The 18,837-nt window shown below is 44.9% G+C and overlaps 2 protein-coding genes and 1 long non-coding RNA gene across 4 annotated transcripts; 1 reads left to right on the top strand and 2 right to left on the bottom strand.

The window, feature by feature from the left end:
- Positions 1 to 2,259: 2,259 nt before the first annotated feature.
- Positions 2,260 to 4,282, bottom strand: LOC135390087 (uncharacterized). The gene is made up of 3 exons (XR_010421699.1): positions 3,994 to 4,282; positions 3,663 to 3,881; positions 2,260 to 3,166 (listed from the first exon to the last, which is right to left on the bottom strand). It is a non-coding gene; the product is annotated as an uncharacterized LOC135390087 (long non-coding RNA).
- A 5,280-nt stretch (positions 4,283 to 9,562) lies between these two features.
- LOC135390086 (cuticle protein 16.5-like) lies at positions 9,563 to 12,193 on the top strand. Its single transcript, XM_064620097.1, has 3 exons — positions 9,563 to 9,685; positions 11,086 to 11,575; positions 12,016 to 12,193. Coding segments are annotated over exons 1-3 (576 nt in total). The 5' UTR covers positions 9,563 to 9,601; the 3' UTR covers positions 12,018 to 12,193.
- A 2,226-nt stretch (positions 12,194 to 14,419) lies between these two features.
- Positions 14,420 to 18,615, bottom strand: LOC135390085 (uncharacterized). 2 transcript variants are annotated; one of them, XM_064620095.1, is made up of 3 exons: positions 18,515 to 18,615; positions 16,047 to 17,015; positions 14,420 to 14,583 (listed from the first exon to the last, which is right to left on the bottom strand). In XM_064620095.1, the coding sequence occupies exons 1-3, from the start codon at positions 18,521 to 18,523 to the stop codon at positions 14,575 to 14,577; spliced, it is 987 nt and encodes a 328-aa protein (XP_064476165.1). In that variant the 5' UTR covers positions 18,524 to 18,615; the 3' UTR covers positions 14,420 to 14,574. The 2 variants fall into 2 exon arrangements, with proteins under 2 accessions (XP_064476165.1, XP_064476166.1); XM_064620096.1 differs by having other exon boundaries at positions 16,170 to 17,015.
- Between the last annotated feature and the right edge of the window lie 222 nt (positions 18,616 to 18,837).

Genomic DNA, 18,837 nt, shown 5'->3' with positions numbered 1-18,837 from the left:
TCTGTGTAGACGATGCAGATACACTGCGTATCGCCAGTTTGCAAGGTGAGTATGGCACAAGCTTGGAAAAAACAAGATCATGGTCATCCCAGCCTGTGCAGTGAAGAGGGTCTGGCAAGCCTTTCCCACAGAAAATGCCACAGGCTTCAAGTACCCAAGATCCTAACTGGGGGTACCTCTTCGCACAGCTCGTCTATCACATTTAAAATAATTCAGCATCTGTATTTAGGATGATCTATAGCTCTCAGGATGATGCATGGTTCATGAGTTCAACATGTTGTGTTGAAACACGACACTAGTCCTTTTTAATGAGTCTTGCGGAACGATAGATGAGCACTCCTTTCGTGACATTGTGTACCATTGCTACAGTGAACAATTTCTTGAGCAAGACTGATGAACGAACAAAAAATAGAGTCTTGTCTTCCAAATATGTATGTTCCTTGTAACTTCCGTATTTGTTAAGTGACCCATGTTGATGTCCCCCCTCATGTAATGCCTGCAATGGCCTTTGAGACATATTCATAAATAAATAAATATCAAAACCGGAAAAAGATGTAACACGTATCCTCTCTTTGTGTGAATGATACATAGACATTCTCAGAAGATTTGTACATAGTCACACTTTGCCTCATTTTGCATAAAGCCTAGTTCCACCTCTTACATCATCTCCACAATCTCCAAAGCAGTACAAGGCTAAAGTAATCAGCTACTACATAAAAAGAAGGAGGGGAGGAAAACAAATGCTGGCACATTTAAAATTCGAAGAAACCTTGGTACTTTCACGGGGCTACTCACGGCTCAGTGCTGGATCAGATCCCAATGGAAAACAGCTTTTCTGAGCCTCAGTGATTGATTCCCTTGATTGCACTGACTGTGAGGCACATCTCATTGGCTTGGTGGCAAATGGGCTTGCGTCTGATAGTAAGATTTGGAAGAAAGGGAGCAAGGAACATCTCTCTACGGTCTTAAGAAGGATATCAACGTTACCTGTCAAGGTACAGCATTTCATGTTGCTTTCAGTAAGTACAACACTCCTCATAGCATATACCATTCGTGTTGGGAAAGCATGCTGAAGTTAGCTCAGGCAGTGCATCCAGAACTGTGAATCGGGTTCATAGGGAGCACCTGGTGAGAGGGACAGCAACAGTGTCCAGTAAAGACTCTCCAGGAATTTTGTGCAGGTTTGGGGGTCACACCTTTTAATAGTGTTGATGGAAAGCAGGGTGTGTGAAACACTGACTTCTGGTAGATGAATTCTTGTTATTTATAACCAGGTACCCATGTTCTAGTAATCTAGAAAAAGCCTTGGCTCTCTTAGAGGAAATTGCTAATGAATCTGAGTGTCTTTTGTGGAAACAGGTTGTAACTGCCTTTCTATCTACCCTTCTTAGTTGCCCTAGCAAAAGCAAAATGCTGTACACCATATCTGATGCTAGCACACTAATTGCTTTGAGTGTTCTCAGGCTTCTGAAATGGAGCTACCTCGTACATACGCTGTGCCATGTCAGCAAGAACATAAATCAGACTGCCTTTACTTTTTAAATTGGCCCTTCAGTGCTTCATGTGACTGCTAGAATGGCACCCCCAAAACAATAGGCAACAAGAATGATTTCTGCAATGTATTGAGTTTTGTAAAACAACTTTATTTGAAAATATATTCCAAAAGCCGGGTGACAACCTCATAATGTAGCGTCCTTTACTGCAAACACCGCTGAACACAACGAATAAAAACAGAGCGTAAACGTTTTGTCGCCTATCCGGGTGGCATCATCAGTACAACAGAGGCCAAAGATTAGCACATCAGCCTATCTAAGAGGGAATCTTACACATCCGATAGGGGGCCACGGTATGTATTACAGGCTGAAGCATCACGCCTGATAAAGCAGGATTCTAAGAACTTTCTAGGGTCCCATCGCTAGTCATGAGCAAAGGTTACTGCACCATCAAAATATATGTCCCTTAGGACAGCAGTGGTAGACTCATTCGGTCCTGTTTAGTTAAGCTAAGCATTAGTAGCCCTGGCAACTGGCTCTTTTAGTCTTGTCCCACGTCTTTTGTCTATCTCGCCAATGTAGGTTGCATCAGATTCTATGCACTCAACTTGATATGCACAGTCAAAATGCCTGATGGGCACAGTGCCCTCCAAATAGCGCATGAAATATATTGGATGAAAGGAATGCGGACCACCGATTTGAGTCCTTTGATGTTGTTTTTGATTGTTCTCTGTTGGAGGGATGATGCCACCTGGATAGGCAATGAAACGTTTACTCTCTTTATTCTTAATTGTTGTGTTAAGCCAGTGTTCTGAGTAAAGCATTTTACATTATGAACTTTGTTTGAATGATGATTAGTGGCGAGCTTCATACCCTGGGCCACTACTCTAACAATTGCTTGTGGTAGTGTGGCGAAATGGAATAACGAGCCTTGTAGACAATTTACTTGGCAATATATTTATTTCTCTCTCATAGATTGAAGAACCCAGTGTGGTGTTACATAACGGAGGGGCACGTAATTATACAAGACCGATCACCAAAAGGCCTTGCTTTTGACTAGATTAAAATGTGAAGCGATTGTAATATAACAAATGCTGCATGGTGGCGATATGATAGGTTCTCCTCACGAGTTGTCGCCACAGTTACGGTTAGTTGAGAAACTGCATATCCAGGTAGCAGGATCAAATTTTAATTAGGCTACTTTGGCCAACACGCGAGCGTAGAGCACAGTGTCAAAAGCCCTTACAAAATAAAAAGAATACTACATCTACATGGACCCAGAAATCAAGACAGTTTGAAATGCTGTGAACGAATTCCACTACGTTAGTTTTGCCTGAATACCCTTTTCTAAAGCCATGCTGGAATTTAAAAAAAGAAATTGGCAGAGTCAACTTAGTTGACAACGTGGTAGTACATGATGTGCTCCATTAGTTTACAGGGAACCCTAAAAAGTGGAGCTGGTTAATAGATAGAAGGAGCATAGTTGTCACCTCTTCTGAAGACAGGAATAAGCTTGAGACCTATGTCCTCGACTCGCACACATACTAAGAACCTTTGACACAGATTAACGTATCTTCATTCCAGCTCTTTCACTTTCAGATGTTCATCTCTGTTGAGTGGTGTCATTCTTGTAATACAGATTGGAATTGAAATGCAGGTGCATAAGGGATGCTCTGAAAGAAAAGTGTTTGGTTTTAGTCCTCTTAATGTTTCTGAAAACGAAAACAAACTTCACGGTGACTATTCTTCTGAAATGAGCAATTCCAGGATGACAGCAAAAAAATATATCTTGCCATATCATTATATCCACCTGGCACTTCAATTGAATAATGGCAGTTGAAGATGACGATGATTCAATTTAATGACGCATAAGCAACTCGGGCTTTAGTGTGCCAAAACCATGGTAAAACTGTGACTTGTTAAATATCAGACGATTATACTAAAATAATATACTTTGTTGGTTGGTAAATTGAGATATAGACAAAAACATGATATGATAAAAATAAGCAATTGAAGAAAAGGCAATTGTTGGCTTTGTGTGACTGATGTCGAGTTTGCCACACTACGTGTTGAATAATAATGTACGCTGATACGCTGTAGCATACAAAGTACAATCATACACACGCTCAATATGTGGTGGATATGTGAAACCAATATACACATACTTACATTTCAAACTTTCTTGAAAAAGGCAGTCCAAGTCTGTCGGATTTGCCAGACTCTACACAAAGCCAGTAAGCACAGTGTGGAATGACTGATTCATCTTTCGAAGGCAGAGGTGCAGCTACCACGACGCTTCGTCATCTCAATGCTTCGGAGCGGCATAGCCTAGTAAGAAGCCATCAGAAGGATCTCATAACGATAACTTGGTCGAAAAAGTGGAGGGTTCTGTGGGATATGTAAGAAAGCATACGCGTTACACAACAGCTACGAGAATGATCGACTGCACCTGCATGGTTTTCAGTACGTAGACTTGGAACTGAAAAATAAATGTGCTAACCTTGTTGATACTACTTTTCCGTCAGGACCACACGAGAGCACATTTGGTTTCTTTAGTTGAAGGTATCATCAGGTCCCCATGCTCCTTTGAGATGCAGCAGACAGAAGTTCGCTGAGGCGAGTGACTGCCGTTGCGGTTCATCGCTTCGCAGCAGATCAAGAACAGTACACCGCAACGATAGGTGAAACGTTCAGAATATGGTGACCAACTCCAACACCAACCCAATGACCCGAACAAAGAGGATGAACCGGGAGTCACACAAGTTCGCAGTTCGCAAGCTCGGCATACGGCATCCATTACAGCTGACCGGATACGGAAGCATATATCGAACGCCGTGTACAGATTGAAAAGAAAACCGTAGAAACTGTTGCAGGTGATAAATGCAGGGTATATTTTTCTTTTTGAGGCTCTGTAACAAAAACATATTAACGTAGAAATGCCATTTCATGAAGGAAATTGACAGATATTGCGTGACCACGTGACGCGTTTGAGCCAATTGTGGGTGTTGCGAGTGGCCCCCGTGTTGACGTCATCTTGATGGTGGACCGGGGTGGATATTCTATATAAACGTATGTTTTCTCGGTTTGACGCTAGGCGTGCTGCACTCGGATGAAGTCGAATGTTTAAAATTCGAGTTTAGAGAAACCGTGGGGTTTTAATGCGTGAATTTTCGCATGGAGAGTCCTTGTTGGGTGCTTTATCGACTACAGGTACGAAAGAGCTCCCACAGTTTCTGGTCAGAGTCCCTTTAAGTGTCAGTTGTGCTGTTCTTTCCTGTGTTTGTGGTTGCCACAAACACAGGTGTTCGTTGGTCCCATCCTCCAGGTAGCAATACGAGACTCACTGCCTATACACTCTTACCACCGACAAAAATAATAATCAGAATTTTATATTTTTTCTAATTGGAGATGATTTACACCAAACTTCACCTCTTAACCGCCAACCGCATCCCGAATGAAATGTAGTAACATAGTAGTTGAGGCTAACAAACACAGAGGGACAAACACAACCTGGGTTGCAGAGTTGTAACTCCGGAGTTGGAATTATTCCGGAATCATTCCCGCTTTATCAGAACCTGGAATGGAATGGGAATGGAATGGCATGGTTTTCCCTATGGTAGTTTCGGTTTCAACCCAGCGTTTCTGCCCTTGCGCTCCTTGAACCTACGCCCGCGCATTGATGAAGAGGGAAATAATATTGTTGAATTTTTCCTGTATCGTTCAGTACTTCAAAAATATAAAGAGAAGCTTTCCGCGGTCACTCAAAACTTGATTAACTTTTTCTTTCTGGAATTTGCGGAATGGATGGGATTGGCAAGCCATTCAGGAGTCGGAATTGACCATGCCTCTCGATTCCTTGGAATTGAAAGGAATGGAATTAAAAGACATTTCCACTCCACGGAATGTAATTGGAATGGTGTGAGAACCCCATTTTGCATCATTGAACACAACACAAGCCTCACAACTCCCGGCCAATACAACGCCAACGCCCAAAACCCGTTCAGAACGGGTGGCGTACGCCTTTTTGTGACACTTATTCAGTTACGCTGATACGTGTGTAGTCACAAAAAGGCGCACGGCCCGCACTATCCACACACCATTTATCCGCAATATTTTTTTGTCTTCCAATACATCAATCACTGCTTTGAAACGCGGACTTAAACTGTCGACTTAGAACCAGGGAAGGATAACGGACGTATTTTGGTTACCGTTTCCATTTTCGATACTGCACCCTTAAAAATGAACTTCACCTCATAGCATGCTCCTAGCCAACCGCCATGTCAAATGATATCGTTATCTGCCCTGATTTGTTGAAAACGGGAGGTGTTCGCCTTTTTTGTGACACTTACGCTGTTCATAATTGTCACAAAAAAGGCGTGCGCCTTCCGTTTTCAAGAAATCATGGCAGATAACGATATCATTTGACATGATGGTTGGCTAGGAGCATGCTATGCGGTGAAGCTCTTTTCTAAGAGTGTGCTATATTTTCGTTTCCGTTTTCCGTTTCTGATACCGGCCTTTCAATTTCGTTTCTGTTACGTTTCCGTCACTGTTTCCGGTAATGGAACGGTTGTTACAGAGCTGCGGGATGACAGCCTGTCCGGCTCTATCAGCGCCCTGTTTTGCACAAGTGCTGCTTCGGTGTCACGCGTACACACTACACAAGTAATTTTACGTCGTTGGGATGCGCACATCTTACAAGATAAAAAAAAAAGTAGGAACAGGTCTTCAGTCACTCGGAGTTCAGCAACTCCAGACGGGCGTAACCTTCATCCAATGTCGCATTCATAAGTGGACACTATCAGTAGTAAATAATACCGCCATGGCCACGGCGAAATGAAAAAAGAAAAGAAAAATACAAAATAAGTAACTAAAAATCGTAGTGCCTCCTCCTCGTGGTATGGTGGAGTATGGTGTTGATGTCATGAGTTATGAGGGCTGGGACGAGGGAAGCGACGGAGGAACCCTCGAGATCCAGTATTGCGCGCTCTCGTGTAGTATTTAGAGCATTACAGGGAACCGATTCATCAAAACGAAAAAAAAAAAAAAAATAGAAAAAATGGAAAGTCATTCAAATGTCATCGCACAACAGGAATAACCATTGTCCGAGTTCAATACCGGACGATAAATTTGTTTCCGTTTCTGTTTCCGGTAATGGAGGACTGTGGCAGGCGTTTCCGCTTCCGTTATCGCTACCATCTCCAATTCCGGTAATATACCGTTTCTGTTTCCGTTACCATTACCGTTACCCTCCCCTGCTTAGAACAGCGTCGTCTTATCTCACGTCTATCTCTCTTGCATAAGTTCTTACATGACATTCCCTCACACCAGTCTCGGATTCGCCGATCCGCTGTCATCTTTCCCCGGCTTTATCACCCAAATAAAGCCGGCCCCTTTTTATGTCATTCGAATGTCTTCTCGAAATCTTTTTTTTTTCTTGCCGCACCGTCCTAGAATGGAATGACCTTCCCCAAGCGACAGCGCTACAATAATACAAACTCAAGAATTTCATCATGCCATCTCTGTTTTGTTCCCAGGTGGCGAATTTTCCCATTCATCATCGTCAGTGCATTTGCTGTCGTTGTTGTTCTCGTAGTTGCTATCCCCGGTTACCTTCGTATGGGATATGCTCGTGTCCAGGACCACTTACGTACCCATTAAAGTATATCACATGATCCATTTTCATCGTAGCTGATGATGTACCACATTGGTGATCACATCATCATGACTTTACATTTTTTGTATTTTTCTGTACTAAAACTTATGTACACTCGCGATATATTACACCAATGCTTTAACCCACACCCTCACCCACCCTTTCCCCCTTTCCTTTATCTTTAATAAACATATCCCCCCCCCCCCCCCCCACACACACACCCTCATGTAATGTCCCCCAAGGAACTTTTGGAGGTATATTGAAACTAAAAAAGAAATAAAAAGCAAGCGTGACAACGGTATCATTCTTTGAAATAGTTGGCCTTCACTGCGTTATGTGGTGCCGTTCTCAACCATGAGGCGTAACCATGAGGTTGCCACACGCCAGGAAGCTAAAGGACGTTCATACACCGACGAAGGCCCTACAAATTGTCCATGCTGCGTGTCTTGCTGACATCACAGATATGTTGCTTCACGCTGGACATTGATTCCTATAATCTGTTGGTAGGTTGTGATTCCCGTGTTTTCCCTGTTATCACGCAGGAGAACCTGATTCGTTCCTCACAGATTCAACTTGTTGGACTCGATCAAGAAGCATTTTCTGGAAGACACGTACCGGAAATTGTCCAACGAAACCGTTATTAAAATTGCCGAGAGTTTTTGACGGCTGAATAGTATACGACCTTCCGATTAGCGAAGGACGTACATTCTACCAAGAAAGGCAAGGGTTATTTCTCGGAAGTTGGCGAGACAACAAGCAGTATGTATTTCTTGTATAAGAGTCGTTAAACCACGGCTGAATCACTGTATATGGCATCTCACTTTGACCTCCAAAGGTAAGAGGCGGAATAGCAATATGTGAGTACGACAAGGTAACACGACATTATGATGGCACGCGTCAAAGTCGGATAAGTGTGTCAGCGATGGGAAAGGCGCATAGTCGTTCGGTAATGAGTGGTGTCTATGTATCGGATATAGGGGCGAGTCAAACGTCAAAGTTTTTCAATGAAAAGTATAAACTAAACTTGCGTATTTTATCTATTCGTTAACACGCAATCCTTCGTTTTAGAGCTTAGAGTGTCCCATTTCAATACTACACTTTTTTTCTTCTTCTCGTGTAGCGTTTAATCATAATCCTAATAACAGCACTGCTGCTCTTTCGGTGTCGCTCTGAGAAACTCGTGCGTTTTGAATTTTGCACGTTTCGCGCCCTTTGATATGCGAAACAGCACAATTCAACTTTATTTCCATCCTATGGGAAAATTGAGCCATAATTAGTGCAGGAGCTCTGTATCAGTCCACGTGATCGTACGCCGTCAACGACGTGCTTCTTATTGTGGAACCTAGTATTTTCCCAGCACCACTTACTTTACCACCCTCCGCCCTTAAAGATAGTACAACATTCCACAAAATAGAAAAAAAAAGAGTAAGCAGAAATGGGTGCTGCGCCCCCCGACGGAATTCCAGCGCCCCTTGAGGTGGAAATACAGTTCAAATCCATGCGTGGAAGAGTTAAACGCAACGAAAGGGGTAGGACGAGGCGATTAACTGAACTGATTAAATAAACAACGTAAAGTACGTCGTTGATATGGAACATACACCGGTAACCAAGAGCAGCGGACGTCGGTGCGGTCCCCGTCAAAGATGTTCACTAACCTTTCTCGTCATGTGCCTTTCCGTCTCCGGAGGTATTTCTAACGACAGATTACCGGCACCCTTCAGAAGCAGCCCTATACGGAATATACTCCGCAGTCAAATACTAAAACTTTGCCATGACCTACGCAACGCGCATAACACAATACATTAATCCTGTTTCTCACAACGCTTTCCACAAACGAACACGACTGCATAGTACCTTGACACAAACGTCTGCCGTTCGACACAAACATTAACCTGACATTTCCTTACACAACGTACCTCTTAAGCGCTTGCATAACCGTCCGAAAACCATTCGCTCACTCACGAAGATATTGTTGCCCCAAATCATCTTTTGATCCCGCAAAACCGTAGACAACCCATCGAAAAAGGGAACTGGCGATCGCGAGATTAAACCTCCATCAAGACAAATGTTGCAGACTTAAGAGCTCGATGGACATGCGCCGGAGGCGAAAGACCTGTTCCTCGTAGCGGGCACGCGTCGACTCTCAACGGTTCCTTTCACTTGAAACGAAACGTCGCAGCTCTCACGAGGGCGTCTCCCTCGCTGGGAAAGGGAAAATTTTCAGTAGGCCACACGTAGGAACGTTCGGGAACCGTCGGGTCTCAAGAGAGGTCATCGGTGAAGAAGGAGTTGTATTGTTCACGCTAATGTTACTCCACCCCGACGTAGAGTTGAGTACCTCTTTCCCCTTCTTCTTCTTGAGGTATGGCCGTCGTCAAGGATCCCGTCGTCTCACGTGGTCTGTTATGAAAATGGCGGCTTGATGAAAGCTAAGGGCGGTATATAAGCCTGCATGGAAGTGTTTTGGGCATTCAGTGCCTATCTCTTGCTCCAGTGCATCGATATCCTAGCAGGACAAAACTTCAACATGATCGCTGTGAGTAAAGAGGGGCTCCGTTCCGGCAAGGGACGCTTGTCCCTCATGTTATAGAATGGCTAGACTGGCCTCTTCCCTTGTGTTGCAGCGTCCGTTCTAGAATGGCTTGTGTCCGCTAAAATAGTGCGTTTTGGAATCTTAAAGGTATTGTTGGGAATGTACCAGCGTTGTCGTGCGATTTCAGACGAACACAATGTGCGTACCGCGTGTCTGGAATCAGTCAAGACGTGTGAGGTTAGCACGCACCTGAGGATCCCTTAGTACTGTCCTTCCGAGAGCCTGAAATCAGACGAGTAACGTTTACGACCCACTTGATTTCTCAAGTGTTTAAACACAGCAGGTTTTCAAGGTTAGTTTAGGTATAACGATGCGGCGGTATTGGCATCTACAAAGGAGGAACCGACTGCTCAGTGCTTTTGAGTTTCCAGTGCCATGTATACCGTTATTTATATTCCGTTAACACCATCGTATTGAGCAACACTTGAGAGGGATGTCTTAATTGCAGTCAGTTCCTCAATGGCACATGCACAGTAAACATAAAAACAATGACGCTTTCGCGTAGCGGTGTGGACTTCTGCTACATGAAAACTTGTGCACAGTAAACAGGGAAAGCTTCATTGTTTCCATATTCATTGTGATTAAACAACGCTTCCGTAGACACCCTTCCTTCGTTTCTACTTTTCCCTTCCCTTATATGATGCGCCAGCGAAGTATACTTGCGTGCAGCATCAACGCAACATGTGCGCTATCTGTACACGTGGAATGTTTACTGGCAAGCAGTAACGAGCGTGGAGAACGCTTTGCATAACCATAAGGATCAATGCTGAGACTTTACACCCCATGACACGCAGCCATTCAGACAAGGAGTTATGCACCTAGTTCGAGAGAGAGACAATAGCAAAGCATGCAGTGTCCCCTCGACTTCAGTATCTGTGCCTGTTGCAACCATCACTCTTACCACTGTTCTTCTTACTGCCACTTTCACTGTGCCACCGCTGCAGCATCAGTTCATACCCCACACTTCGTAGTTTCTACCTTCGCGCTATGTTATTATTGATTTGATGTAGCTAGCTGTGGCAGCTAAATATTTCGAGTACGTCATGTACTGCAGGCCTAAAAATGCGTGAGGTAGCCGTAATGTGCGGCACTACATTTCCAATGGGCATGCGCAGTCTGCGTGTTATTTTGACCGTCATTAAAGAGCGTCATAATATAATACATCATATGCAACGAACGACAATGGTACATCGAACGTGTCCGACTCAATGTGACGCAAACCGACGCGCAGACGTTACGGCAGCAAGCAGGGGCAGAGTTTAAGAACACGATATCGGTTCGCAGTTCATGTAATGTTTAAGCTCTCCTCTCCCCTACACTTCTAATATATTTCCGTCTTCCAGATCGCTTCCTTCGCTCTTCTGGCTCTGGCCTGCACCGCCCAAGCCGGCGTCGTTGCCGGTCCAGCCTATGCAGCTGCTCCTTTCGCGTACGCTGCTCCAGCCTACGCCGCCGCCCCAGTCCTTGCTCATGCTCCAGTCGTCGCTCACGCACCAGTTGTCGCTCATGCTCCCCTGGCCACCACTGCTTACGCCACTAAGACTGTCCACTCCGTTGCCCCCGTCGTCGCTGCTGCCCCTGCCAAAGTCCTGGCCGCCCCGGCCTACGCCTACGCTCCAGCCGTGAAGGCTGTCGCTGCTCCAGCCTTCGCTTATGGCGCTGGTCTCGCTTACGGACACGGACTCGGTTACGCCGCTCCAGCCTACGGTGCTTACGCTGCACCAGCTGCCAAGTTCGTTGCCCCAGCATATGCCGCATACGCTGCTCCAGTTGCGAAGGTGGTCGGACCTGCATACGCGGCCGCTCCAGTGTACGGCGCCTACAAGCACTACTGTAAGTCTCTCTCTTGACTGATCTCTGTTTGCTGAAATTATGGTCAAGAGTGCTGTACGCAATGGTGTACAGGAGGATTTTATTGGATTTAATGGGATAGTACATGGTGTAATGTAGACAGTGATGTTCTGGCGAGACTTGATGAATGGACCGAGGCAACACTCTGGCAGGCAGCTATACAGACGTTCACATTGACCGTGTACCGTTTCACTGAGAGTATGGTCGAGCGCGAAGTCCAGTACAGGAAACTGTGCTCTGGGATGCCTAGTTTTGTCCGAATCAAAAATATATAAGAAGAAAAAAGCGTCGCATGTTAGTTATGTTTGGAAAGGAAATGACGCCATTGACAAAACTCAGTGCTATCGTGCTCGGAGAAGAAGAATGCAGTCTGGAATTGTGTCATTGGTTGTAATGAAAGTCTTGTATGATCTCCTTTCTAGAAACCCACGTGGTGACACTGGCGTGGAAGACGGAACAGACATCTTTTTCACCAGTGTGTGCTTTCGGAAACATGGTTGTGCAACATCACTCTCAAACAAGTCATCACCATTCACTTTCGAGCCCATCGAAGAGAATGTGAACAAATGCTCATGTAATAAATCGTTGAAATTTACTTTATCGGATGTCTCGTTATCCATCATCTTACAATGTCGGCCATCCATCACCTTACAATTTTTGTCGACCGGACATCATACTCTGTATGCAAAATTCGAAAACTGCAAAGGCTCGCCCTCGACTGATGCGTGCATGTTTACGGAGCAAACCCCCTACGACGCGGCGGGAGCTGCTCGGGGTGGACTGTCCATTCTTGGACGACTTCACAGGCAACTGCCGACACGCGTCATGGCCTTTGGAAACACACTACAGCATAGTGCAAGAAATTACACGCTTCTATCCAGAGGGGAGGGGGATGATGTTGGGGAAAGGTGCGTCAGCCTGCTCGGGAATGGCGGCTCGGTGCACCCAGGGAGGGAAAAGAGGGAAAGGAGAAAGAGCTCGTACAGGAAAGATATATTTCCTCTCTAACTCTCTCCACAGGAAAGAGTTAGAAAAGCAATATCTGAACGAAATTTCAGCAACACCTCGTTAACGGTACAGTTGCGTACGCGCAGAATAGGCTGATGGTGTAACCGCTGAATTCAATACGTTTATCGTGTTTTTCGGGTTATGGTTAAGGTATTTCGGTTTATTGATAGGGTATTTAGGTTTATTTTTTAGGGTGAAACGGTCATCGATGAAAATTTATTCATGATACGCTCAAGAAAAGGTACACAAAGGTTAAGAAATTTCTATTAAACAATGAAAAAAATAAATAAATAAACCAGCACTCAGTGGCCGCTAAGAAGATTGCGGCAGAAACAGAAAAAAATTTTTCAACTCTTTCTTTTTTTTTTTTTTTTTACGTGCAGATGTCTGACATTCACTTCACTTGTAGACGATATAACATATGCATAGGGTGAAGAGCGAAGCTGTGGTGTTGGTGTTGCACTCACTTTTGGAGGTTGGCCTCAAGGCAACGTCATGACTTGCTGGAAGATGAAGATGAAGACGAGAAAAAGAGAGTTGGCGCAAGAAAGACAAGCGAGCACGAGATGCGTTGCCTGCCTTCGCCTCGTCCATTAGGACAGTCTTAATTTCCTTTCCTTTTTCCTTTTTTTCAGGAGTGAAACCAAGGTATATCTAAACTGGTAGCGAAAGCAAGCGAAAATACCAAATCAGACCCATCGGCAAAGCTACCAGCAAGAGGCGCGAACGATCCTGGGTGTTAGTAGTAGAGGTATACGATCGTAAACATAAAAACTTTACAACATGGGCATGGCTTGTGTGTGTACTAATAAGTTATTCATAATTTCAACGTAGAAAAAACTTTCTGTTGCCCCACTCGTGCACATATACGAAATCATCGACCACCCGAGTACATTTCCGTGTCCTGCTCCCATTGCGCATGTGTCACAGTGGGCGTGTTTATCCGTGCACCTCTGTATTCGTGCGTTGTAATACTTACACTTCGTACACTTTTTGGGTTAAACAGGAAGCGACCTTCACATCTCGGAGCTGTAGACCAAGAATTGAGAGCTGTAGACCAAGACCATGAAACACGGTCACCGTGTTTCATGAACCCTCCCGCTGGTTTATTTCGTCAAGTTGCAGCCTGCTAACTTTAACAGCGTCTGGGAGCAAGATTTTCGTACAATTTTGCACTTAAAATTTGCTTTTTATTTTGCAGTGTGAAAACACGAGACTTCTTAGCGTCAGGACTCATAATTTGTTGATGGTATATCATTTCCTTGAACTTGAGGCGGTGGTATATGGACAGGAACACAAAACACAAGACGTGTAACAAGACTAGACGTAGACTTTTGTGTTCCTATCCCTAACGTCGCGTCAAGCTCAAGGAAATTAAGTTCATCAATATCGTTACGCCAGCTTGCTTGCGTTTTAATGCTTTGTACTTGATAATACGTGTTACACCTGTCGTCTAGCACCAACACTTGTACAAAGCGCCCCGTAAACAAATTGATGACGCATCAGCTCGTGTCAAGCCAAGTCAAGGCAAGATTCGGAGTCATGTGGTTCCCAGAATATTGCCGTACTGGAGTGCTGTCCAAGTCGGATCAAGGTAGCCCGAGCGCTGACTGAAATTTTCACGCTTCAAGCCGAGGAGGGTTTCTGAAGTGCATTGACACTCCAAGGTAGCTGCTTGTCAAGCCGAGATCAAGTCACGTCTATGAATTCGGGAGTAATCATGAGCATCAGCCCCATCTCATCATCGTTTCTTTATGTGTGCAAGCATCAGATGAAGAGAAACATGATGTGAAATATTCGCTAAACAAAACTCCATGATGATAACGCCGCTGCATCACTGATAAGGACACAACAGTATTTATTATTATGTACATGAATCAATGAACCCGAAGGGAACTCCGCGCGTGCGTATGTCTTAGATGTAGATCTGGTGCTGACGATGCGTATTCTTGCTGATGGACATGATTTCGGAATCAACCGACCTGTTCAAAAGAAGAAAGGTCCAGTTTAAGCACTTGTGAACATTTTAAGACAAGTGCAAATGAATACACATGTACATCTAATGCCGGAATAAATAAAGAGCACATACATAAATAAGAGGCTACACATTGAAAAGGTTACAGTCACGCGAAATGTTACAGTACAGTTTTATCAGAGTAAAAGTCGAATTTTCACTGTCTTTCCACGGGAAATGCTCGGTTGCTAATGACGGTTTTCAATAATCATCTTCACTTAGAAAGACTCTAACAGGAACCCAGCGATTCATTACGATCAAACCCAGACGCAGGCGTTTGATTGTATACGCGTCGCACCAAACAAAGCTCACAAAGTCCAACGAAACCGTCCTAAGTCGTCAGCAGGGGCTTAGCCAATCACACTTGTCTTGTGTACCTGAACAATATGTGATAGAAAAGTCTGGGACCATTGGCAAAGTCATTGACGCAAAGGCAAGTTGTCGATATATCCTTTAGTTCTTCTGCAGTGTCTGGAAACTACAAGCGCGCCCATTCTTACATTGCCCTTTCATTCTTGATGTCGAAGCTCCACATTTAGTGGTAATAATCACAACTTTATCACAGGGCGCATCCCGTAATGGTGACCGCAGAAAAACGTTCGCAATTTGCTCATGCTTTGTTCAATTCGCTCATGCTCAATTTGCTCATGCAGCTTCGTTACTCTAACATTACCATGTACGGCATTGCATTATAGGAACCTAAATGCAATTGGTCGGTTCACTTTATTGTCACGTTAGAATTATTTTTAGCGCTACAACCCTGCCTAATTGATTTTAAGTTGCCGGCTGCTTGTTGGTAGTGGCCAACATATCACTTTTTTTTGTGTGATAAAACTAAACTAACCTAACGATTAAATGTGGTTCACGAACCTATTATGAAATGTCAACTGCTTACATCAATGCAGTCTAGCTATCGAATTTGAGAGAAGTTGTGCATCTCGTGCAGCAAGAACAACAGAAATAGTGGTACCTTTCGAGGAAATATGTTATATGTGTTGCATTGTCCGGTGCTGTGCTTGTTATTTACAAATAAACCTTTCATTGCATGCAGCTTTCGGACTTGACTTATTCCATGACCTGAGCAGCACAAAACTCCTAGAATGCGGTGTCCCGCACACAAAAACTGCAAATTGATCGATGAAGATACTGCAATGCCATTCAATGGCCCCCATTGTAATGGTGTATCTGGGATTGCGGTTACCATAAAATTGTCATAAGATAGCGTCTAACTCCACAGGAATTGTTCAGGCCTATCATTTGGTGGCCCGACGGACTATACTGACAAGGGCGACGTAGGTCGAATCATGATTCGGAAGACCTTACAATATGTTACCTTTCGCTACTTTTTGTTCGTCGACAGGTGTCTTCCTTATCGCCATATGCTCTCTAAAGGTGAATGCGCCTCAAATATTCCGATTAGTCCTCACTTACGTATGGTACAGCGAAATGTTGCACTTGGCCCTGCACCACGGGACCAGCGTGTGGTACAGCAAACTGTTGAACTTGACCATGCACCGCATGACCACCGTATGGAACACCCGCATATCCACCAACCTGGACTGGAGCACTGTAGGCTACCTGCTGGCCATAGTACGGGACTGGGGCTGGCTGATATGCGGCCACTGGCTGGTACACTGCAGCTGGAGCTGGTTGTGCGTACTGAACGGTTTGCACGGGTTGGACACCTGGGTAGGTAGCAGGGGGAGCAACCTGGACTCCTGCAACCGGCCTGCCGTAGACAACCTGAGGGCTTCTCAGTGTCACTGGGCTGCCGACTTGTGGAGCAACTGCAGCGCCAGCAGGACCCTGAACCTGGCTGCCGACCAGAAAAGACCCAGTTGGATTGACGCCAGCTCCACGAACTGGGGCTGCCGCTGTGTTTGGTACACTGTAGACCTGTGGCACCCCGACAGCACTGCCTACTACCACTTGCTGTTGGCTTGGAACGGCTGGTTGAGAGGCCACATGCTGAACCTGCACACCGGGCTGAGCGACGAGATGTTGAGGAGCGCCTTGTGGAAGACCCAACGTGAAGTAAGAGTTTGGAGATGGCCCAACAGCTCTTCCTGGTTGGGTGCCATAGAGGTAAGCTGGAGAGGCCTGCACTCCGGACGGGAGTTCGCCGGGACTTGTTTGCGCGACGACTGTCAGTCGAGCGACGGCGGCTGGTGGGGGATTGTACTGGACAACTGGGCCGGGGTAACGACGTTGCTGGAGTTGGGGAGGAATGGTAATGGCTGGGGAAGCCTGAGCGGTTTGTGGCTTGTTCGATGATTCCGGTGGGGAGACAGCCATGCTGCTTCCGACGGTGACAGCACGGTTCTCTGTGCTACCTGGTGGGGACGGTTCGTCCACAGCTAAGGTCGTGCAAACGAGTGCGACTAGGATGGCCCCCGTAATCTGGAAGAAATTGACAAAATCAGCATGGGGCGAGCACTTACATATTCATGCAGTCAAGTGGGAGCGGTTTGTTTGTCCCTTTAGTTGCTGAAAACGGGATGCGTACGCCTTTTAGTGACACTTATGCACTTGTGGTAAGTGTCAGGCAAACGGGTACGCGCAGCGCTTTCCACGAATCAGGAGTGATAAAGGTATCGTTTTGCGCAGTTGTTAGTCTTCAGCGTGTGATGCGGTGAGGTTCTCTTTAAAGGGGCGTAAGAACCATTATTCTGTAACGTATTCAAACACGAGGCTGAAGGTGCCTGCTGTAGCAACGCGAAGCAACTCAGTGTACACTTTTAAAATGAACTTCACCGCATAGCACGCTCCTAGCCAACCATCATCATAGTATAGATAAGATATGTCGATATACTTTCTAATTCTTTTTTTCACCCAATAGGACGAAGTGAAAGCTTTAAGCTAAGCTAGTAACTTGAGACATCCTATACGTCAACATGATTTGGTAGCATATCACAATATCATACACACAATAAAGTTGTTTGTTGGTAGTATATACGCGGTTGTCGAATGGCTGTGTGACGTGGCCGATGCATGTACAGCCTTAGAAGTTGCAAGTTCAAAGATATATATTAAAATTCATATTCTGAAAGTGATGAGATTAAAATATATTCAAATTAAAACGCAGACAACTTTGATGAGTTAATATAATATGTGACAGTGTTCAAGAAAGAAGAATCCATGAAATCTTGCAACACATTGAGCAACCTTATCTATTTTGCGTAGATCCACACATACATAGGCTAACTCACCTTATATGTGCAAATTCACTCAAAATTAGTATAGAACAGATGTCTTTCATAGATGCAGAGATGCAGAAGATAATTTCATTTTGCAATCTATGCTCAATACGGGGGGGGGGGGGGGGGTTCTACGAATCGTCACTGCGACTGAAAAGGTTATCCGTTAAATTCTCCAAAGGCTGAATGATACCTCATTACACCGAAACATCATTGGCACCCAAACCGAGAACGTACTCTGACATCATTCAACGATGGGATAACCCAGGTGTCCCCCCACTCCTTCCTGCTGTCCTCTCTCCACCTGTCCACGTCTATACACCGCTCATAGCCACAGTTGCTTCGCGGCGCTAACACGGAATTTAAGAAAAACATGATGGGATCACAGTTGTCTCGCGTCATAAGAGGAACAACGAAAATATTATTTCATCCTAATCACTGTTTTCGTGATCTTCCCCTTTACAGAACATTCACTTATTAACACGCTCCACTCCTATACTACCTTCACGGGAACATATACATGCGCATTTCACAAAACAACACTCAATAGACAGCATCACTTCATACCGTTATAGCCATCGCAAGCTTCATTAACGACTTCAACCTTCGACACTCCCTCCGATCTGCGTTGCCACTTCCTCAGAAACCGTTAGTGAGAGGCCAAGAAAAAACGATCGCGTGGAAGCACTAAGTAGCACTTACCGTATGCATGTCGGAGGGTAGTTTGTGTTATCCGGTTTGGCTTGGTTTCTGTCTCGGACTGAAGGCAGGAAAAAGCATCGACTCCCTTTTATAAGCACCTGCAGAGGAACTTCGCTTTCTAGATGCCTTGGAGATAGCGCACGTAGACTGTTCTTCCCCGCTTTCTAATACGGGCTATTTTTTATCCGCTTGTCTGACCTCTATGGCACACTTGTAAGCGTGTTTGTCTTCTTTTCTGGTCTCCAAATCGGGATGTTCAGTTCCACTTTCACTTCAATTGCGCTCCGCCCGTTTTTTTAAAAAAGGAAGGTGAACGTTTGAAT

Source organism: Ornithodoros turicata, chromosome 3, assembly GCF_037126465.1.
Source record: "Ornithodoros turicata isolate Travis chromosome 3, ASM3712646v1, whole genome shotgun sequence".
Classification (NCBI taxonomy): Eukaryota; Metazoa; Arthropoda; class Arachnida; order Ixodida; family Argasidae; genus Ornithodoros; species Ornithodoros turicata.
This window is presented reverse-complemented; position numbering and strand designations above follow the sequence as displayed.

Bases quoted from the DNA above. Each gene is read 5' to 3' on its own strand.
- LOC135390086 (XM_064620097.1), top strand. From the start codon at position 9,602: ATGGAAGTGTTTTGGGCATTCAGTGCCTATCTCTTGCTCCAGTGCATC. The intron at 9,686-11,085 runs GTGAGTAAAGAG...TCCGTCTTCCAG, and splicing joins AAAACTTCAACATGATCGCT to ATCGCTTCCTTCGCTCTTCT.